General features: G+C 41.7%; 1 protein-coding gene across 1 annotated transcript; it reads right to left on the reverse strand.

Annotated features, from left to right (window-relative positions):
- Positions 1 to 1,169: 1,169 nt before the first annotated feature.
- On the reverse strand, positions 1,170 to 13,784 carry lyar (Ly1 antibody reactive homolog (mouse)). The gene is made up of 8 exons (XM_024401569.2): positions 13,214 to 13,784; positions 9,943 to 10,057; positions 9,747 to 9,854; positions 9,495 to 9,578; positions 4,548 to 4,896; positions 4,349 to 4,414; positions 1,650 to 1,735; positions 1,170 to 1,404 (listed from the first exon to the last, which is right to left on the reverse strand). The coding sequence occupies exons 1-8, from the start codon at positions 13,333 to 13,335 to the stop codon at positions 1,267 to 1,269; spliced, it is 1,068 nt and encodes a 355-aa protein (XP_024257337.1). The 5' UTR covers positions 13,336 to 13,784; the 3' UTR covers positions 1,170 to 1,266.
- Between the last annotated feature and the right edge of the window lie 10,617 nt (positions 13,785 to 24,401).

Here is a 24,401-nt window from a genome sequence, read left to right on the forward strand (position 1 = left end):
GCCAGTATCCTCCACAACCACTATTAACCCTAAGGCACAGGAAAATCATTTTTGTAAATTCTTATTGCTCAATTAATAGGATGCAAACGATTAAACAAACAAAGCATGCAACAAGACAGTGTTTATCTTGCTGAACTAAAGCCTAAGTATTAGCCTGGGGTGAGTCCAGGTGGGCCTCCGCACTAAAGCAAACAGGAAAATAGGAGGGGTGTTAGACAACAATGACAAACATCCATCGAATGGGCTAACCAAGAAAAACTTCCAAAAGGAATAATTCAACTAATTAATCTCTGCCTTTTTTGTTAAGTGCTCCAACTTCTTTGTCTTGAATAAGTCCGTTTGGAAGTTTTTCTTGGTAAGCCCTTATCACACGAGTGCTTCTAAACCACCTCCATTTGTCAGTCTTGCTTTTACAGAACACTCATTTGGTCCGTTCACACCAATCATTAAACAAGTGTCTCTATTCAAATGAACATGGTGCAAACAGAGCGACTGCCTTTAAAAAGCAACAAATCCCCTTGAAAACAGCCTATTTGGCATGGATATGAGTCAGAAACAGTTATTCTAGTGTCAGAATTGACTACAGTGTAAATAATCATATATTAAATAGTCAGTCATGTCCAAAAGAGTTTGGAACATCTGTACGTCACAATGGGTAAATGAAGGTTGGGTGCTGATTTGACAATGTCCATTTTCCCCACTAACATGGGATGACCAGCTGCGGTGATTGCAATTTAACCAATAGCATAGACAGTGAGGCAGACCTGCCCAGCAGCTCTGACTTTCTTTACATAAGACAACATGTCTCATATTTTCTAACTTCAGAAATACTGCACCAAACCCCTTAGTTAAATGTAAATTTGCTGAACTAAAACATCCTCGGCAAAAGCGTTAACATTTATTACGGAGTTCGAGTTATAGATTCTTTCTGGGGATTTTGAGGACATGAAATAGGCTAGTGTCTCATAGGGGGCAAACATCATTAACCAAATGTGGAATTTTTCAGGAAACACACCTCCAAGACTGAAATCTCATTTTCCTAATGAGCAACAGAAAAACATGTGCAAATTGGCCTGTTCAGTGGCTCTTTACACTAAAGCCTGCATTGTTTCTAGTCTTAAAGAAACAAGACAACATTGGGTGTCCAATTAAAAGTCAGTAAAGGGTTATGACTTTGTGTTGAAAAATGATTTAATCTTTCAGATGACACGCATACCACTGAAGACGACGGTGAGTTGTTAAAACAGCCATGCTGGAATTCATGATCTACTTCACAAGTCTAACTTTGTCTTTTAATTCTCTAAACTTGGGGTTGCCTTTAATCTTCTTGTTGAAGAGTGCGAGCAGCTCCTCTTCTGATTTGAAATTCCCCTCTCCGCTGAATGAGTAGTAAGCTGACAAAACCTGAAGGGAAAAATGAATTGTGCCATTAGTGAAAACAGTGACAATTACAATCATGACCATGTCATATCACTATTCTAGCCCTACAGGCATAATGTAAAATGGTAAAACATGCTGCTCCAGTAGTATGTATGAACTATATTTGATCAAATGTACAAATAAAAGTGAGATGCCAGAAAAGCTGACCTAAGCTGAACTATCTTGTGTGATGCACAATATTCATAGATGTCTGATTCAGATAAACATACCTTCTTCCTGAGTTTTTTCACCGCAAGTCCTTCTTCAGGAGATTGTTTTAAGACTGCCTTTATCGTTCCTTTCCAATTGAACTTGCCTGGAAGTCAAACAAGAGCATTAGCTGATCATGACTAATCAAATTGTATTGGACACATGCGCCAACTAGAACAGGTGTAGACTTCACAGTTACATGCTGTCTTACGAGCCCATTCCCAACAGTGCAGCGTTAAAAAGTAAGACAAATATTTGCTAAATAAAAAAGGAAATAGTAGCACAAAAACAATAAAGACGCTATATACAAAGTGTACCAGTACAGAGTCAATGTGTAGGGGTACGAGGGAGTTGAGGTACAGTATTTACAGTGCATTAGGAAAGTATTCAGACCCCTTCTCTTTTTCCACATTTTGTTACGTTATAGCCTTGTACTAAAATTGATTAAATTGTACTTTTCCCCCTCATCAATCTACTACAATACCCCATAATGACAAAGTAAAAACAGGCTTTTAGAAGTTTTTGCACAAAAAAAACGAAATCTCACATTACGTAAGTATTCAGACCCTTTACTCAGTACTTTGTTAAAGCACTTTTGGCAGCGATTACAGCCACACGTCGTCTTGGGTATGACGCTACAAGCTTGGCACACCAGTTTTGGGGAGTTTCTCCCATTCTTCTCTGCACATCCGATCAAGCTCTGTCAGGTTACAGCGCCGCTGCACAAGCTATTTTCGGGTCTCTCCAGAGATGTTTGATCGACAAAGACATTGAGACTTGTCCCGAAGCCACTCCTGTGTTGTCTTGGATATGTGCTTAGGTTCATTGTCCTGTTGGAAGGTGAACCTTCACCCCAGTCTGAGGTCCTGAGCAGGTTTTCATCAAGGATCTCTGTACTTTGCTACGTTCATCTTTCCCTCGATCCTAACTAGTCTCCCAGTCGCTGCTGTGGAAAAACATCCCCACAGCATGATTCTGCCACCACCATGCTTCACCGTAGGGAGGGTGCCAGTTTTCCTCCAGATGTGACGATTGGCATTCAAGCCAAAGAGTTTAATCTTGGTTTCATCTGACCAGAGAATCTTGTTTCTCATGGCCTGAGTACATTAGGTGCCTTTTGGCAAACTCCAAGCAGGCTGTCATGTGCCTTTTACTGAGGATTGGCTTCCGTTTGGCCACTCCACCATAAAGGCCTGATTGGTGGAGTGCTGCAAAGATGGTTGTCTTTCTGGAAGGTTCTCCCGTCTCCACAGAGGAACTCTGGCGATCTGCCAGAGTGACCATCATGTTCTTGGTCACCTCCCTTCTCCCCCAATTGCTGAATTTGGCCCGGCGGCCAGCTCAAGGAAGAGTCTTGCTTGTTCCAAACTTCTTCCATTTAAGAATGATGGAGGCCACTGTGTTCTTCGGGACCTTCAATGCTGCCGACATTTTTTGGTACCCTTCCCCAGATCTGTGCCTCAACACAATCCTGTCTCGAAGCTCTACAGACAATTCCTTCAACCTCATGGCTTGGTTTTTGCTCTGACATGCACTGTCAACTGTGGGACCTTATATAGACAGGTGTGTGCCTTTCCAAATCATGTCCAAACGATTGAATTCACCATAGCTGGACTCCAATCAAGTTGTAGAAACATCTCAAGGATGATCAATGGAAACAGGAGCTCAATTTCTTGTCTCATAGCGAAGGGTCTGAATATTTATGTCAATAAGGTATCCATTTTTGTATTTTTTTAACGCATTTGATAAAATTTCTACTCTACACCTGTTCTCGCTTTGCCAATGGGTATTGTGTGTAGATTGATGAGGAAAAAAATGCATTTAATCCATTTTAGAATAAGGCTATAATGTAACAAAATGTGAAAAAAAGGGAAGGGGTCTGAATACTTTCCATGTGGTTAGGGGTAAAAGTGACTAGGATATATAATAAACAGAGTATCAGCAGTGTATGTGAAGTGTGAAAGTGTATGTGTGAAGTCAAGGATCGGTGTATATGTGTGTATATGTGTCTTTTGTGTGCGAGCGTATGTAGTGTGTGTGTTGGAGTGTCAATGAGTGTGTGCGTAGAGTCTAGTAAGTGTCCTTAGTGAATGTGCATATAGCCAGTGCAATGGAGTCAATGTAAAACAATTAAGATAAAGAAATAAATAAGAGGGGGAGGGTCAATGTAAATTGTAGCCATTTGATGAACTGTTTAGCAGTCTTACTGCTTGGAAGATGTTCAGGTGCCTTGTGGGTCACATAGTTGGCGCTCCAATACCGCTTGCTGTGCGGTAGTAGAGAGAACAGTCTATGACTTGGGCGGCTGGAGTCTGACTACATGCATGACAATTTAAAATTGAAGGTGCTTTTGTCTGATATCTAATAATCACTGTTTCCAACAATTATTGAAAGCACATTCATGTAGGCCTACTCTGCAGCAAAGGGATGTGTCAACACTGTCCCCTGGTGGCAACATTTTAAAAATGTAAAAAACAGTGGTAATGAACTAAGTCCAATGTGCGTCCCAATTCTCCACTCCTCTCAAAGTGTGCACCCTTCTCGGCATGGATTTAACAAAGTCGAAAACTCCCTCCTGCCAATGCTTTTCAATCCATGAAAGGGGCATGGATTGCACACTTCAGTAAAAAAAAATGTTGGGAATTCGGATGGAGCCCAAGTCTTTTCTCACTATGAAAACTATGCAGGACAATGAGCACATTCCCAGAATAACTGGTACCTTTGGAACTTGCTTCTCCTGCAGCACCCTCTGCCTCCTCCTCAGCTGCCTCTGTGTTTTGGTCATCTGGAAGGTAGAATAAAAAGAAACTGAATCAAAGACTAATGTGCATTTTCCAACAGCAAGTGTGAAGAAGAGCAGAAACACCGGAGTGTCACACTCACTTGAGAAAAGAACCCCCTGAAAATGTGTTATATACCTTCGGAACTGTCCTTTTTACTGGTCTTCCGTTTCTTGGTGGTCACCTCTCCTCCAGCATTGTGGCCTTTTTGCTCCCCATCTTCCTCAGAACTCCTCTTCCTTTTCTTGTCCTTTCGTTTGCCTGCGCTTGCTTCCTCCTCCTCGGTGCTACCGTTCTCCGGGGCTTTCTTTTCTTTCTTCCCGCTCTTCTTTTGTCTTGCCTCTTTGCGCTCACGCTTGTTCAACTTCTTCTTCTCTGGTGGTGGCTCCTCCGATGTGCCATTCTGATGGCTCCCATTAGTCTCGGTCTTGCTTTCAGCAACAGACTGCCTAGGTTCCTCTGTCTGATTCGGGGCTTCGGGAGCCAGCTAAAATCAAAAGTTTATTCATATAACATTGTTTTGAATTATGAAAATTAAATCAATTGCTTTAGTTAACGTCACATGATTTGTAAAAATACACATTGATTCTGTTTAATATTTCATATAAACTGAGTGTACAAAACATTAGGAACACCTTCCTAATATTGAGTTACACCCCCCTTTGCACTCAGAACAGCCTCAATTTGTCAGGGCATGGACTGTACAAGGTGTCGAAAGCGTTCCACAGGGATGCTGGCCCATGTTGACTCCAATGCTCCCCAAAGCTGTGTCAAGTTGGCTGGATGTCCTTTGGGTGGTGAACCATTCTTGATACATACAGGAAACTGTTGTGTGAAAAACCCACTAGTGTTGCAGTTCTTAACACATAAACCGGTGTGCTTGGCACCTACTACCATACTCCATTCAAAGGCACTTAAATCTTTTGTCTTGCTCATTCACCCTCAGAATGCACGATATATCGGTAAGCATATTGGAATCGGACAATATTAGTTAAAAATGCCAACATCGGCCTGATGTCTAGATTAACGTCGATGTGCAAAACCAATGTCAAAGCTGACTAACCTAGCCCACGTATGCTGTGTGGATCTATTTTTTTAAGTTTCAAAGGAAGATGACGAAATGTCCATATGCAACGTCTGTGTTGCTATTATTTCCCGAGGAGGGGAGAAAGTGAAATCTGTCAATACCACAAACCTAATTACTAATTTGAAAGTGCATCACCCCCAGACAACTAAACAAGTTCAAGTCGAGCAGTCATTAGAAAGAGACAATTCAAAGACGAAATCCATTAACGCCAAGATAACCTAATTCATTACCCTTGACCATTAACCGTTATCTATCGTGGATGATGTTGGCTTTCGCCGACTGGTTGAGCACCTCGAGCCCCGGTACACACATCTAAGTAGGCGCTATTTTTCAGATGTTGCCCTACCAGAGTTAGAGATAGTATTGTTGAAACACACATCCATGAGCTACTTGCTATGGGCGTCACTGCTATTAGCTTCACGACTGACATTTGGACCAGCGACGTCAGCCCCATGAACATGCTGAGTCTGACAGCACAGTGGGTCGACAAGAATTTCGTACTGAGGAAAGCCGCATTGCATGCTCAAGAATGTGTTGGTTCTCATACCGCTGCTGCCATTTGAGAACATGTTTAAACTAGAGGTCGACCGATTAATCGGAATGGCTGATTAATTAGGGCCGATTTCAAGTTTTCATAACAATCGGAAATCGGTATTTTTGGGCACAGATAAAAAATAAAAAAAATGAATTAAAGAAAATATTTTTTTAGACCTTTCTAAAGGTTAATTTTAACTAGGCAAGTCAGTTAAGAACACATTCTTATTTTCAATGACGGCCTAGGAACGGTGGGTTAACTGCCTCATTCAGGGGCAGAACGACATATTTTCACCTTGTCAGCTCGGGGATTCAATATTGCAACCTTACAGTTAACTAGTTCACCAACTACTTTGCAGACAAGAGTTCAGTGTGTCAAATCGGAGGGCAAGCTGTCCGGTCCTCTGGCAGTCTCTATGGGGGTGCCACAGGGTTCAATTCTCGGGCCGACTCTTTTCTCTGTATATATCAATGATGTTGCTCTTGCTGCGGGCGATTCCCTGATCCACCTCTACGCAGACGACACCATTCTGTATACTTCCGGCCCGTCCTTGGACACTGTGCTATCTAACCTCCAAACGAGCTTCAATGCCATAGAACACTCCTTCCGTGGCCTCCAACGGCTCTTTAACGCTAGTAAAACCAAATGCATGCTTTTCAACCGTTCGCTGCCTGCACCCGCACGCCCGACTAGCATCACCACCCTGGATGGTTCCGACCTAGAATATGTGGACATCTATAAGTACCTAGGTGTCTGGCTAGACTGTAAACTCTCCTTCCAGACTCATATCAAACATCTCCAATCTAAAATCAAATCTAGAATCGGCTTTCTATTCCGCAACAAAGCCCCCTTCACTCACGCCGCCAAACTTACCCTAGTAAAACTGACTATCCTACCGATCCTCGACTTCGGCGATGTCATCTACAAAATAGCTTCCAATACTCTACTCAGCAAACTGGATGCAGTTTATCACAGTGCCATCTGTTTTGCTACTAAAGCACCTTATACCACCCACTACTGCGGCCAGACCCACTGGCTCCAGGTCATCTACAAGTCCATGCTAGGTAAAGCTCCGCCTTATCTCAGTTCACTGGTCACGATGGCAACACCCACCCGTAGCATGCGCTCCAGCAGGTGTATCTCACTGATCATCCCTAAAGCCAACACCTCATTTGGCCACCTTTCGTTCCAGTTCTCTGCTGCCTGTGACTGGAACGAATTGCAAAAATCGCTGAAGTTGGAGACTTTTATCTCCCTCACCAACTTCAAACATCTGCTATCTGAGCAGCTAACCGATCGCTGCAGCTGTACATAGTCTATCGGTAAATAGCCCACCCAACTTTACCTACCTCATCCCCATACTGTTTATATTTATTTACTTTTCTGCTCTTTTGCCTACTAATATCTCTACCTGCACATGACCATCTGATCATTTATCACTCCAGTGTTAATCTGCAAAATTGTAATTATTCGCCTACCTCCTCATGCCCTTTGCACACAATGTATATAGACTCTTTTTTTTCCTACTGTGTTATTGACTTGTTAATTGTTTACTCTATGTGTAACTCTGTGTTGTCTGTTCACACTGCTATGCTTTATCTTGGCCAGGTCGCAGTTGCAAATGAGAACTTGTTCTCAACTAGCCTACCTGGTTAAATAAAGGAGAAAAAAAGAAAAGAAGTCCAATGCAATAACGACCTGCCTCTCTCTCGTTGCAATCGAATGCAGTAAGCCAAGGTAATTTGCTAGCTAGCATTAAACTTATCTTATAAAAACAAATCAATCATAATCACTAGTTAACTACACATGGTTGATGATATTACTAGATATTATCTAGCGTGTCCTGCGTTGCATATAATCTGACTGAGCATACAAGTATCTAAGTATCTGACTGAGCGGTGGTAGGCAGAATCAGGCACGTAAACATTCATTCAAACAGCACTTTCGTGTGTTTTTCCAGCAGCTCTTTGTTGTGCGTCAAGCATTGCGCTGTTTATGACTTCAAGCCTATCAACTCCCAAGACGAGGCTCGTGTAACCGAAGTGAAATGGCTAGCTAGTTAGCACTCGCTAATAGCGTTTCAAACGTCACTCGCTCTGAGCCTTCTAGTAGTTGTTCCCCTTGCTCTGCATGGGTAACGCTGCTTCGAGGGTGGCTGTTGTCGTTGTGTTACTGGTTCGAGCCCAGGGAGGAGCGAGGAGAGGGACAGAAGCTACACTGTTACACTGGCAATACTAAAGTGCCTATAAGAACATCCAATAGTCAAAGGTTAATGAAATACAAATGGTATAGAGGGAAATAGTCCTATAATTCCTATAATAACTACAACCTAAAACTTCTTACCTGGGAATATTGAAGACTCATGATAAAAGGAACCACCAGCTTTCATATGTTCTCATGTTCTGAGCAAGGAACTTAAATGTTAGCTTTCTTACATAGCACATATTGCACTTTTACTTTCTTCTCCAACACTTTGTTTTTACATTATTTAAACCAAATTGAACATGTTTCATTATTTACTTGAGGCTAAATGGATTTTATTGATGCATTATATTAAGTTAAAATAAGTGTTCATTCAGTATTGCTGTAATTGTCATTATTACAAATACATGTAAAAAATATATATATATACATTTCCTCTCTTAAATCGGCCGATTAATCGGTATCGGCTTTTTTGGTCCTCCAATAATCGGTATCTGCGTTGAAAAATCATAATCGGCCGACCTCTAGTTTGAACCTTGGAAACATGAACACACTCTTAGCTCCACTGACTCGAGAAATAAGCTCATCAACTGCATCTGCAGCAGACGTGATACCCTCTGACATGGCATTAAAAAGCCTGCTCAACAAAACTGCAGACACAGACCAGTACTCTACAAGAGGCTGTGAACAAGTGATTCAGTGGCATTCTCTCTGAGCCTCTTTACTGTGTCGCCACCATGTTCGATGCTAGGTACAGGGACCACTACTTCGAAGCAGACAAGAAACAGGGTTTACGTGAAATGTTACAGACAGTTGGACAAGATGGAAAAGGACACAGTGACAGTGCACATCGAGGAAGAGGACCCACGACAGAAGAGGCCACAGACAGACAGAGCTGAAACGTCACTGCTTGACATGTATGATGAAATCCTGGTTGAGAATGAAACGACTGAACAAATGAACAACGAAACAGCACAGCAAGTAAGTGAAAGAAATAGGTTATGATTATGTTTTACTGGTAATAGGGACATACGTAAATGCCAACAAAATAACCTTTGGCCAGTGTGTGTGTTTCAACTATTTAACTGTACTAGAATGCTTAAAAGGCTGCTTAAAAATGCAATATTGGATATCGGTATTGTGGTTTTTGGCAAGGAAAATATTGGTATCGGCCAAAAATTATAATATCGGTGCATCCCTAGATAAGTGTTTGCTAAATGACCCTAATTATGTTAACACCCTTCCTTTAAGAGATACTCACGCTGCTGGTTGCTGCTGAAAAGATGTCCCACACCTGGTCATGCAGCGTGGGATTGTGGATCTTCAGACTGTTCTTCATCCAGTTCTGATGGAGTGAGCACCACGTGACAGCATTATTACAACAGAGTGATTTAACATTTCAGAAAACCAAGCATAAAATAGCAGTAAACGGACACTGCGGGCCAGCACAAAGTCACGCACCACTGACAATAAACGGACCATCATATCCTTAGCAACCATAGAAATAACCAACCTGGAACTTCGACTTCTTTCGTGGGACGTTGTCATACGAACTGACTTGATTTAGAACATCTTTCAGCTTGGCACCGATTCCTGGTTTGTTCATGGCTTCTTGGATCCTCTATGGAAAAATCTCATCCATTAATCATCTACCCCACAAAGTGCTGAGAAACAAAAGAGGGAACTCAGATGAACGATCTATTTCTCACTTGAATCCATTGTTGCTGTTTGACATCCCCTTTGTTGGACTTAGCCTCATAGCCCTTGCCCCCATACTTCTGATCCTCGCTGATGCATTTGATGTGGTTCTTGTAGTCATTTCCCCTGTTGGGGGAAGACATAGAATAGCTATGTACCCATCATAATCATTTACCTGTTCAACGTGTGATGTTGGCTTGAACCAGTATATGTGTTTGAGACAAAGCACAGATTCAAACTCCCATTCACCAGCTCTGCAGGTGTTACGTCAAAACACGTTTGTTGATCGCAAAATATGGAGATTCACTAAGCAGCCATCTTCATTTACTCCAATTACGGCCGGTATCTATCCCAATACCTAATCAGTTTAGTCCTAGTTATACGGTGCCTATAGAAAGTATTCATACCTCTTGACTTATTCCACATTTATTTTGTTGTGTTATAGCCTGAATTCAAAATGGATTCAATAGATTTTTTCCCTCACCCAACGACACACAATACCCCATAATGACAATGTGAACCCGAGATAATACACGTTAGAATCACCTTTGGCAGCAATTACAGCTGTGAGTCTTTCTGGGTAAGTCTCAGAGCTTTGCACACCTGGATTGTACAATACTTGCTCATTATTCTTTTTAAAATTATCCTGTCATATTTGTTGATCATGGATAGAAAACCATTCAACTCTTCACATACATTTTCAAGCACATTTAGGTTAAAAAACAATTCACTCCAGTGTAGATTTGGCCTTTTGTTTTATGTTATTGTCCTGCTGAATTAAATCTCCCAGTATCTGGTGTAGAGGTCGACCGATTAATCGAAATGGCCGATTTCATGTTTTCATAACAATCGGTCATCAGCATTTTTGGACACAGATTATGGCCGATTACATTGAACTCCACGAGGAGACTGCATGGCAAGTTGACTACCTGTTATGCGAGTGCAGCAAGGAGCCAAGGTAAGGTGCTAGTTAGCATTAAACTTGTCTTATAAAAAACAATCAATCTTAAAACAATCACTAGTTAACTACACATGGTTGATGATATTACTAGTTTGTTTATCTAGCTTGTCCTGCGTTGCATATAATCAATGCGGTGCCTGAAAGTGTGTCACTTCTCTTGCATTCAGTGTAAGCAGAGTCAGGGTATATGCAGCAGTTTGGGTCGCCTGGTTCGTTGTGAACTGTGTGAAGACCATTTCTTCCTAACAAAGACCGTAATTAATTTGCCAGAATTTTACATAATTATAACATAACATTGAAGGTTGTGCAATGTAACAGCAATATTTAGACTTGGGGTTGTCACCTGTTCAATAAAATACGTAGCGGTTCCGTATTTCACGGAAAGAATAAACTTTTTATTTTTGAAATGATAGTTTCCAGATTTGACCATATTAATGACCTAAGCCTGGTATTTCTGTGTGATTATATATTATAATTAAGTCTATGATTTGATAATTGATAGAGCAGTCTGACTGAGCGGTGGTAGACAGCAGCAGGCTCGTAAGCATTCATTCAAACCAAACTTTCCTCCATTCACCAGCAGCTTTTCGCAATGCTTGAAGCACAGCGCTGTTTGACTTCAAGCCTATCAACTCCCGAGATTAGGCTGGAAATACTATAGTGCCTATAAGAACATCCAATAGTCAAAGGTATACGAAATACAAATGGTAGAGAGAGAAATAGTCCTATAATAACTACAACCTAAAACTTCTTAACTGGGAATATTGAAGACTCATGTTAAACGGAACCACCAGCTTTCATTTGTTCTCATGTTCTGAGCAAGGAACTTAAATGTTAGCTTTTTTACATGGCACATATTGCAATTTTACTTTCTTCTCCAACACTGTGTTTTTACATTATTTAACCAAATTTTACAAGTTTACTTATTTATTTGAGACTAAATTGATTTGATGTATTATATTAAGTTAAAATAAGTGTTCATTCAGTATTGTTGTAATTGTCATTATTACAAATATATATATATATATAGTTTTTTTTTTTTTTAAATGTCCGAATAATCAGTATCGGCTTTTTTTGGTCCTCCAATAATCGGTATTGAAAAATCGGTCGGCCTCTAACATATACACATATTTTTAAACACATATTTAACCCTTTTTTAAGGTAGCACAACACTGCCTTCATACTTCCATTTGTTTGTTTTTTAAACCAGTAACGGTTACCTTCAGACTAGTCCCGTGACACACCATCGTGTTTGTGACAGTCTCCCATTTCCTTAGAGTGGACATAATAGTGCACTGACCAAGACCAGACTGAGAGCACACATTACACCAGTTTTAAGGTCTCTTCACTGGCTGCCTGTGAGTTTTAATTAATTGTAAGATTCTTCTATTGGTTTTTAAATCAATCCACTATTGTGCAACCCAATACATGTCAGATATGCTTTTAAGTTATGCACCCAGTAGGTCCCTCTGGCACTGGCCTTTTAACTATCCCAAAGCCTAGGACCAAAATGCACGACAAGGCACCCTTTAGTTACTATGCCCTCAGCCTCTCGAATAACCTGCAAGAGAACCTAAGGGGGGGACAAAACTGGAAATATTTAAAAGAGATCTTAAAACTCATCTTGTTTAGCTTTGCTTTCCATATGTCACGTTTTTTTTTTAAATTAAGTTAGTTGTTGAGGTAATAGAGCTTTTTTCCCCCTCAATTTTTTCCCTGTGAGGCACATTGCTTTGCATTCCATGTCTGAAATGTGCTGTATAAATACAGCTTGATTTGATACCTGGTGTATATTGCCAGTGATCGTTACTCATTGTGTATTAATTATTACATGTTATTAACTTTCTATTATTTCGTATACTTTCTTTCTCTGCATAGTTTGGAAGGGCCCGTAAGTAAGCATTTCCCTGTTAGTCTACATCTGTGTTTTACGAAGTATTTGATGAATGCAATTAGACTTTTATGTACTTCCAAATAAGGTCTACATAAAAATGCACAAGCAACCTAAAAAGTGCCTCTTCGGCAGCCCCAATGCATACATTTTTATTTAGACCTTTTTTGAAAGTACATATCAGCCGTAACCGGAGTGAATTAAGATAGTTACTAAGCGAAACTCCATATGTAGTGATCAACGAACGTATTTTAACGTTATAACGCTTACACAGCTAGTGAATGAGAGCTTCAATCTGAGCCTTTTGGGCGTTAGAGGTGTCTAAACGCACAGACAGATACTGGTTCAATGTTGGCTATGCAAAGCAAGCAACCAAACTGCGATGTACCAAACACAGCAAGAAGGGAAAAAAACATTCACAAGCACTTACCAAAAGTCTTTCCCGCAGTCAATGCATGACAAAATTTCACATCCACGGCACATGTTCACATGTTTTTCGACTTGGGCTTTCTTTAGTGATTCACCACACGCATTGCACGTGAAGAAGACCATGATGGACTAACGTTAGCTGATACTACCGTTCTTTTAAATCTCAATGAATACTACCAACTAACACAAGTCAATGAACTCAACAAAACAAATTCCTTTTGGACAACGTTGCCTTGCTTGCTATATACTATGCCAAATTACGTTTTAATCGATACACAGTGAGACACATGGCATGGGCCAACAATTCCTGAACTAACTTACCGGGCGGTAGCTAGCGTACGTTAGCCGGCTAGCTAGCTTATTCTAGTCATGCAAGGAACAAGCTTGTTACTTACTAAGTTACAACGGCATTTCAAACTAACATTGTGTCATATTAATTATATGAAGCTACTACACAGGTCATTAGCTGTAGTAGCAATACAAAGACGTTGGGGGAAAAAACCCATGTAGGTTCGTCAGTGCAAAAGTTTTAAAACACGCGACTTCTTTCAAGCCAGGAAGTGTTACATTATTTACCTTCCGGAAAGGCGGCAGATGGTTTTGAGGAGTTCCAGTTCATGGCATGATTCTTAAATATTTTCTTATGGCCCTGGGCCCAGATTCACAAAACCTTCTTAATTAATCCTCCTGTTGTGTTCGTTTCATGTTAATTAATTCTGTGTTCCCGGTCCAAAATGACCGCCCCATTATAGCTGATTATAAATCCATAATGATACATATATTATTACCTAATGTTGTGTTAGATCTTTTTATAATCAACTTAAGTTCTTGTGAACATTACAAGTTTTGAACTTCTATTTGCTATTTATGGCCTGTAGACCTCATTGACCTGAGCATTTTTGAGTAAAAAAAAGCATAATGTATGGATTATTTTGACTATAAAAATACTCAAATGAAATATATTGTGCTATTTATCATAGACTACTTTGTGTCAACGTTTAATAAGGACATTTGTTTTGAAACCATTTCAAATGTTTAAATAGTGGCACAAAATAACATCTGTTGTGTTCACGGTCAAAACTGACCGGTATGATTTTATAAGTAAAGAAAGGACATAGGCCCAAAACTACACATGAAAACTTTACCATATTACAAAATGAATGTCTGAACACATTAAAGAACAACAGTAACAATAACAGTATTACTAACAATAACAAAAACATTCAAATGTTCACAATCTGTCAATCAATGGTGGTTACATTTTGTGTGTTCTCATGCACATGTTGGACAATCCCTGGTGGTTGTTGCATGTGCCTTGCAAATATATGCACTGGATTTATGGCACATAATGCTTGTTTTGACATCTCTTTTGCACCTCTTCCTTTTGTCTCTTCTGTCTCCGGTGGCCATAGATCTTGCTTCTGGCCCTTGTATATCTCTCACCAATCCAGCCGAGGATGGTGTTTGAGGAAGATGTTGACGCCTTTGAATGAGGGGTGCCACCATGGCTTTCCCCAACTCTTCAAGGAATAGTCTCCTCTTGAAGAATTTCCCCTGCTTCCAGCCTGGATTCACCTTCATCCACACCACAAACGCGTTGTAGGCCGACACATCTAGGATGTTGAAGAACACCACCATGGGCCAACGTGCCGTCATCCTCTTACAAGAGTATGTGTCAGTAACCTGTAAAAGTGGAACAATCAGTAAATAAAATAATGACTACATGCAATTGATACTTCATGTCTTGCATGGTAACGTGAAAAATTGCATCAAGCGAATATTTACATATTCAAATGAATAGAATTCACTCCATATTGTTCACAAATTCAATGAGCATTTCACCAAACAACAACATGTCTTATTTTTTATGGTGCAGATAAAACAATCTGGTAATAGGAAAAAAAGTACATGAGACTTGAAAGATAAAAAGTAACATACCGTATCAAATTTATCAACTCCCCTTTTGTTCCTGTTCTAATCCAGGACAGCGTTGGACTTCTTGTCCTCCCTGGTACTCACAGCGACATCCCTGTGCAGAGTTGTCATCAGAAGCACGTTCTTATTTTTTTTCAGGCAGTAGGACACGAGTGTGTGTATCGGTGAAGGTACATTTAGAGGGAAAACAATCCTTGTCCTTGGTAATGAATAAGGCAGGAGGCAACTCAGGCTTGTTCCTCCTGACCGAGCCTACCATGGTCATTGTTTTGGGGAGTAGCTCCTGACCATGAGCATATGAGGTGAAGAAATTGTCACATGTTATGTTGTGCCCCTGGAGACCTGCAGTCATTTCCAGGACCACCCGCTTCCCCTGGTTCCTTTCGGGAACACCGTCAGCAGGTATCCCGGTGTGAACCTGCATGTTCCAGGCATAACTTGTCCTGGCATCACATGCTGCTCATATCTTTATTCCATATTTTGACGGTTTGCTTGGCATGTACTGTTTGAATTGGCAGTGTTCCCTAAAATCGACCAGACACTCATCCACTGTGATGTCTGGACTTGGGTTATAGATGAGTGGCAGCCACTCCATCCACTTGTGCCAAATCTCTCTGATCGCTGCCAGCTTGTCTTGTTGACAGAGGCCTGGTCTTGTATCACAGTTGTCAAAGCGAATCACCCGTGACAACACGTGAAATGTCTGGAGTGACATAGTGGCACAGAAAATTGCCCGACCAGTCTCTGCATCCCATAAACTGGTGGTAGATTAGTTTCTGGATCTGTACCAACCAGCCAAAATCAAGAGACCCACGTATGCTTGGATGTCTGTCCGGTGTACCTCCTCCCAGTTGTCTTTGTAAACGTGTCTTCCCTCCAAGTTTCTCATGTTTATCACTATAGTTTTGATTGACTCTGTCAGGCACAGCTCGAAGCAGGATTTTATGTCATCAACCTGGGATATGGCATATCTCGATGGTTCTGGGGTCATCCTGATAACATTTTCAGCCGACAGCCGACCTCTCAGGTGGGGATGAAGACCAGGACAAATTCCCATTCTTTGACCGGAATGTAACAACAACCTCAGCAGGGCCCTCTTCCTCATCACTGGAATGTAACAACAACCTCAGCAGGGCCCTCTTCCTCATCACTGGATTGTTCCACATCGGTTGTCTCTTGGTCTTGATCATATTCGGTATTGCATTCAACTTCTGACACTTCCTCCTCTAATGCATATTCACTGTCAGTTTCCTGGCTTCTCTCCTCCTCACCAGCGTCATGATCAAAGATATGATCAAGAGCCTCACATACAGCATATCGTTTGGTCATTGGGCTGCCACAGAATGAATTGTGAGCAAGACATGAAAAAAGCTTTATATACCAGAGCTGCGAGAAAAGTTCCATATATTATTGAAACAATGTTGCGATTGTTTGTGAGAATGCCAACAGGTGTGGTTTCCGTGGGGGAAAGATTATTTTGGGGAAAGGTCCCCTTGGGGTTTGCCATGGAAGCCAAGAAGGGGAGTGAGGTGTGTGTGTGTGTGTGTGCTCAAACACACATGCATATGGGGGTCTGGGAGAGGTAGTGTGTCCATCTGATGAATGGGCATGTGCCTGAACTCAATTTTATACACTAATTGTAGTCTCACCAATTCATTTCTAATGACCGGTCATTTTTGACCGGGAACACCACAGGTGTACAAAAGTTCAATAAAACACCCAAAATGTAATGAACATCATCTAAATGTATTTTGTGTGTTCAGATGCCCTGTGTGGACAAAGTCATGGAACCATATGGCAATCAGATTAAATCAACTACATTTTTCAGAGAGAAAACATGTAAATAGGTCCAATTTGACTGGAAAACAACAGGGGGGTTAAGAAGAAATGTCCTCTTAACAGCCATTTTTTTCCTTAACTATAGACTTAAGAAGGAAGTTAAGCAAAGTTGCTAATCCTCAAAAAGGTTATTGGACATTTTGTTGCACTGTTTCTTATGTTTCTCCTTAAGCAAAAAGTTCATGGAAATGTTCGTAGTTCCAAGACAGCCAAACTCAGGGCAGTGAGAGAAAAAGCTAATGAAAGCCATTTTTTAACTCACTCACTGTCACGCCCTGGTCAAAGTATATTGTGTTTGTCTTTATTTATTTGGTCAGGCCGGGGTGTGACATGGGTTTATTGTGGTGTGTTTTGTCTTGGGGTTTTGTTAGGTATTGGGTGTGTGGCTTAGTGGGGGTATCTAGCATAGTCTATGGCTGTCTGGAGTGGTTCTCAATCAGAGGCAGGTGTTTTTTGTTGTCTCTGATTGGGAACCATAGTTAGGCAGCCATATTCTTTGAGTGTTTCGTGGGTGATTGTTCCTGTCTTTGTGTTTGCACCAGATAGGGCTGTTTTGAGTTCTCACGTTTATTGTTTTCGTTAGTTTATTCATGTATAGTTTTTTCTTCATTAAACAAACATGAATCATCATCACGCCGCATTTTGGTCCGCCTCGCCTTCAACTAAAGAGAACTGTTACACTCACAAACTTAATTTGAAAGTTTCAGTATTTATTATTTTAAACCCAAGAACATGTTTTAGAACAGTAATATCAGTCACATAATTAGTTAAATAAAGTCAATGTCTGCAATCTAAGTGTCACATAATCTGACACATCTCAGTATATATAAACATGTTCTGAAAGGCCCCAGAGTCTGCAACACCACAAAGCAAGGGGCACCACCAAGCAAGCGGCACCACCAAGCAAGTGGCACCATGAAGACCAAGGAGCTCTCCAAACAGGTCAGGAACAAAGTTGTGGAGAAGTACAGATCAGGGTTGGGTTATAAAAAAATATCAGAAACTTTGAACATCCCACAGAGCACCATTAAATCCATTATCAAAAATGGAAAGAATATGGCATCACAACAAACCTGCCAAGAGAGGGACGCCCACCAAAACTCACCGACCAGGCAAGGAGGGCATTAATCAGAGAGGCAACAAAGAGACCAAAGATAACCCTGAAGGGGCTGCAAAGCACCACAGCAGAAATTGGAGTATCTGTCCATAGGACCCCTTTAAGCCATACAATCCACAGAGCTGGGCTATACAGAAGAGTGGCCAAAAAAAAGCCATTGCTTAATTAAGGAAAAAAACAAGCAAACACGTTTGGTGTTCACCAAAAGGCATGTGGGAGACTCCCCAAACATATGGAAGAAGGTACTTTGGTCAAATAAGACCAAAATTGAGCTTCTTGGCCATCAAGGAAAACGCTATGCCTGGCGCAAATCCAACGCCTCTCACCACCACGAGAACACCACCCCCACAGTGATGCATGGTGGTGGCAGCATCATGCTGTGGGGATGTTTTTATCAGCAGGGACTGGGGAACTGGTCAGAATTGAAGGAATGCTAAATACAGGGAAATTCTTGAGGGAAACCTGTTTCAGTCTACCAGAGATTTGAGACTGGGATGGAGGTTCACCTTCCAAAAGGACAATGACCCTAAGCATACTGCTAAAGCAACACTTGAGTGGTTCAAGGGGAAACATTTAAATGTCTTGGAATGGCCTAGTTAAAGCCAAGACCTCATTCCAGTTGAGAATCTGTGGTATGACTAAAAGATTGCTGTATACCATCTGAACCCATCCAACCTGAAGGAGCTGGAGCAGTTTTGCATTGAAGAATGGGCAAAAATCCCAGTGGCTAGATGTGTGTGGGGGGGGTGAAAAGTTATGCACACTCAAGTTTTCTGTTTTTTTGTCTTATTTCTTGTTTGTTTCACAATAAATAAAAAAATTGCATCTTCAAAGTGTCATGTTATGTAAATCAAACGGTACAAACCCCCCAAAATCCATTTTTATTCCAGGGTGTAAGGCAAGAAAATAGGAAAAATGCCTAGGGGGGTGAATACGTTCGCAAGCAACTATAGCAGATGTTAATGCGAGTGTAGTGAAATGCTTGTGCTTCTAGTTCCGACAGTGCAGTAATATCTAACAAGTAATCCAACAAATTCACAACAACTACCTTATACACACAAACGTAAAGGGATTAAAAAGAAAATGTACATATAAATACAGTTGAAGTCGGAGGTTTTACATACACTTAGGTTGGAGTCATTAAAACTCATTTTTCAACCACTCCACAAATTTCTTGTTTAACAAACTATCGTTTTGGCAAGTCAGTTAGGACATATACTTTGTGCATGACACAAGTCATTTTTCAAACAATTGTTTAATGTCACGCCCTGGCCATAGAGAGGCTTTTATTCTCTATTTTGGTTATGCCAGGCTGTGACTAGGGTGGGCATTCTATGTTCATTTTCTATGTTTTGTATTTATTTGTTGTTTGCTGGGTGTGGTTCTCAATCAGAGGCAGCTGTCTATCATTGTCTCTGATTGAGAACCATACTTAGGTAGCTTTTTCCCACATGGGTTTTGTGGGTAGTTGATTTCTGTTTAGTGTTTTTCACCTTTCAGGACTGTTTCGGTTATTCCCTTTGTTATTTTTGTATGTAGTGTTCAGTCTCAATAAACTAACATGAACACGTACCACGCTGCACTTTGGTCCTCACCTTCTTCCACCAACAGCCATTACATTTAAAGACAGATTATTTCACTTATAATTCACTATATCACAATTCCAGTGGGGCAGAGGTTAACATAGACTAACTTGACTGTGCCTTTAAATGATGATGATGTCACCTGAGTCAGCTCTCCATACTCGTCCTGAGGTGAGTGCTAGCCGTCTGGTGAAGACTGTGCCAGCCCCACACACCAGGCCCCCTGTGCACCTCCCCAGCCCTGCACGTCTTGTGCCAGCTTGGCACAAGGGTGGGACTAGGGTGGGCATTCTATGTTCATTTTCTATGTTTTGTATTTCTTTGATGTTTGGCCGGGTGTGGTTCTCAATCAGAGGCAGATGGCTTTAGACGCTTCTGATAGGCAAATGGACATAATTTGAGTCAATTGGAGGTGTACCTGTGGATGTATTTCAAGGACTACCTTCAAACTCAGTGTCTCTTTGCTTGACATCATGGGAAAATCAAAAGGAATCAGCCAAGACTGCAGAATTTTCTTTTTAGACCTCCACAAGTCTGGTTCATCCTTGGGAGCAATTTACAAATGCTCGTACAAACAATAGTGACAATAGAAGGGAGTTGCAAACATAGTATAAATTCATTAAAAATACTACAATGTGATTTTCTGGATTTTATCCCCTCATTTTGTCTCATAGTTGAAGTGTACCTATGATGAAAATTACAGGCCTCTCTCATATTTTTAAGTGGGAGAACTTGCACAATTGGTGGCTGACAAAATACCTTTTTGCCCCACTGTATTATGTGTGTAAAATTATTTTTTGAAGGTTGTACTGATTATGATGAGCTAAGCTAATTCCAGCTATGTGTGTGGAGCCATGTTTGTTGGCATACAATGCATTCTGGGTTTCACGTAATCGTCTGTCGGACCAAAGATGCTATAACAAAGTTAGGTGAGTAAGGGTTCACTCATTTTTTGAGAACTTCAGGAAGTGAATGGTGAGATGTGAACGATGGTAAACACACCCCTTCAAAATGCATACTATAAACATACCAAACTCATCTTGTCTTCTCTTATTATCTTTGGTTTCTGTGAGGAAAAAAAGCATGGCGGTGCACTGAAACTAATCGTCGGATTACTTTCGATTTCTAGAAAGTGTTTTACTAGATGATTTTGATCAATGGTGAGCTCACCTGCGATGTGATTAATTATAAATAGTAATTGCTATTAGCTAATTCATATTGTAGTTTGTCAGCTGAGATCTATACAAATATGACCACGTGTGTTGCATCAATCTTTCTAGGACAAATGTAGCCTACATTTTCTTTCCCCGGTTTGGATGATTGTGTTATGCTATAGATACTTCTGTGAACATCTGAACACTGCATCCAAAAAATAAACTGCTCACATTGTGGATATAACTTTGTAAGGACTGTGTTTGTGTAAATAGTTTCTGAAAACAAGTGTGGTCAGCTCAAATGCTAATTGTTGCGTCATTCGAAACTGGCCATTCTAAATAAGCGTTCTAAATAAGCGCTCTAATCACACGGGGATGATCTTACGCTTCAGGGACCACTGTAGAATGACCACACCTGTGTGATGGTACATGTGAAAGGGTTAATAAGCATGAATTGGATAGCATCACTGTGATTCCCTGATACTCATAGGTTGATAGGAGTGGTATTGTGGGTGACCCTGCCTATAGAGCGTCGGGCGAAACGCAGATGCAGACACGGGAGGCAGATGGTTTGAGGCTCTGATATTTATTATGATCCAAGGGGTAGGCAAGAGAATGGTTGTGGACAGGCAAAAGATCATAACAAGGTCAGAGTCCAGAAGGTATTGAGTGGCAGGCAGGCTCGAGGTCAGTGCAGGCAGTATGGTCATGCAGGTGTGTTCAGAGTCTAGGCAGGCATGGGTCAAAACCCGGGAGGACTAGCAAAAACAGAAAAGGAAAAATCCGGAGCACGGAAAAACACGCCGGTTGACAAACAAGACGAACTGGCACAGAGAGACAGGAAACACAGGGAAAAATACACCGGGGAAAATAAGTGACACCTGGAGGGGGTGGAGACAATCACAAGGACAGGTGAAACAGATCAAGGCGTGACAACCCATCCAGCAATCTAACATCCATGGGAATGGAGAGGAGCTGAGTGAGGATGCCCAGCTCGGATGCCCGTGTGGCGTCAATAAAACTCTCATCGGCCCCAGAGTCGATGAGTACCCGGAGAGTTTTCGACTGCTTCCCCCACAGCAGGATGGCGTGGAGAGGGGTGCGAGTAAGCGGAGAGGGAAAGTTCTCCGTATTGCCTACCAGAGTACTCACCCCTACCGGTGAGCCTGGTCTTTTATTGGACATGCAATACAGGAAACTCTTCGTGTTAAACCTGTGTAAACTGTCGGCAACCTACCTCTGCCTAGATGCATCGGCTCGGGAAGAGGCGAATCGGCAGACTTTAGAGACTCTCAGGGGAACTTGGGTAGCATCGGATTTTCGCGGAAATGTAGAGGTCGGGGATTTCCGGGATGCCTCTGAGGTGAGTTGGAATCAGTCCTCCTCTCCTTCCTACGTTCCCATAGCCGCCCATAAATCTGGATGGTCAAGGCGATGAGTGAGTTAAGATCCGTCGGTAGTTCCCAGGCTGCTAGCTCATCCTTAACTTCCTCCGATAATCTGTGCAGGAACGTGTCAAACAGCGATTCCAGGTTCCAGGCACTGTCAGCCGCCAATGTGCGGAAATCCACTGCATAGTCTGGCACACTGCGGGAGACTTGCCGAAGCTGGAGTAACTTCTGGGCAGCCTCTCTCCCGGACAATGGAGAATCGATAACCTTCTTCACCTCAGCCATGATCTGCTCCAGACTGAAGCATACGGCAGACTGTTGTTCCTACACTGCTGTAGCCCTGACGAGAGCCCTCCCGGACATCAGCGTGATGAGGTATGCTATCTTCGAGCGGTCCGAGGGGAAGGAGGAGGGCTACAGCTTGAAGATGAGGGAACACTGAGTGAGAAATGCCTGACAGGTTCCTGACTCTCCAGCGAAGCGTTCCGGAGGAGGTAAGCGGGGTTCTCGGGAAGCCGGGGTGGCCGGGAGAGATGCGCGCTGCTGACAGCTGGATAACTGAGGGGCTGGGAGGTTACCCGTCGTGGTAGGCTGCCTAACAGACAACCCGCAGAATTGCTCCAGCATTGTATCCAGCACGGGGTCATGGCGTTCGGCCAAGTTCTAGAAACCTTCCATGACACCACGAAGCAACTCCTCATGCCTTCCAATGGTGACTCATTGGGAGGAGGTGACGTTGCGGAGCTGGTCCGAGTCTGCTGGGTCCGTCATGGCCAGTCCGTACTATCAGACTTCAGGATAAGATCCAGATGCAGACAGTTCAAAATAACAAATGTTTATTTACACAACAGGGGGCAGGCAAACAACAGGTCTATGGCAGGCAGAGGTCAGTAATCCAGGGCAGAGTCCATAAGGTCAAGAACAGCAGGCAAGCTCAGGGTCAAGGCAGGCAGAATGGTCAAAAACCGGGAGAGCTAGAAAACAGGAACTAACAAGAAACAGGAGTACGGGAAAAACAGTGGTACGCTTGACGAGACTAGATGAACTGGCAACAGACAAACAGGGAACACAGGTATAAATGCACCAGGGATAATGGCGAAGATGGGCGACACCTGGAGAGGGGTGGAGACAAGCACAAAGACAGGTGAAAAAGATCAAGTGTGACATACGCTCCGTATTTTCCACTGGCTGCCCCACCACCACAGAAAGCACAGAGCTAGGCTGAAACACCTGCATTTTGGAGCTGCCTTACTCAGTAAAACAAAAAAGAGACCATGTTTGTATTTTTGCAAACTGATATGTGACACGTATTAATGCCAAAATAATATTCCCCACCTGCCCTGAATGACGGGTCGCCACTGCCCATAACATGATGCATCCACCGCTATGCTTGAAAATATGGGAGTGGTACTCAGTAATGTGTTGCTTCGGATTTGCCCAAACATAACACTTTGTATTCAAGAGAAAAAGTTAATTGCTTTGCCAATTATTTTGCTGTATTACTTTAGTACCTTGATGCAAACACAATGCATGTTTTGGATTTTTTTTTATAGGCTTCCTTCTTTTCACTCTGTCAATTAGATTAGTATTGTGGAGTAATTACAATGTTGTGATTCATCCTCAGTTTTTTCCAATCGCAGCCATTGATATTTGTAACTGTTTTAAAGTCACCAAGGAAATCCCTGGGTGTTTTCCTTCCTCTCCGGCAATTTATACTGTATAGGAAGAACACCTGTATATTTGTAGTGACTGGGTGTATTGATATACCATCCAAAGCTTGATTAATAATTTCACCATGCTCAAAGTGATATTCATGTCACGTTCTGACCTTTGTTTTGTCTTTTGTTTTAGTATGGTCAGGGCGTGAGTTGGGTGGGTTGTCTATGATTTTCTATTTCTGTGTTTGGCCTGGTATGGTTCTCAATCAGAGGCAGCTGTCAATCGTTGTCCCTGATTGAGAACCATATTTAGGTAGCCTGTTTTCCATTGTGTTTTGTGGGTGGTTGTTTCCTGTTTAGTGTTTTTGGTTCACCTTTCAGGACTGTTTGTTTGTTTGTTTGTTTGTTTGTTTGTTTGTTTGTTTGTTTGTTTGTCTGTCTGTCTGTCTGTCGTGTTTGTTGTTTTGTCTAGTGTTGCATATTTCATTAAATAATATAAATACTTACCACGC

The sequence above is a fragment of the Oncorhynchus tshawytscha genome, linkage group LG02 (genome assembly GCF_018296145.1).
Source record: "Oncorhynchus tshawytscha isolate Ot180627B linkage group LG02, Otsh_v2.0, whole genome shotgun sequence".
Taxonomy (NCBI): domain Eukaryota; kingdom Metazoa; phylum Chordata; class Actinopteri; order Salmoniformes; family Salmonidae; genus Oncorhynchus; species Oncorhynchus tshawytscha.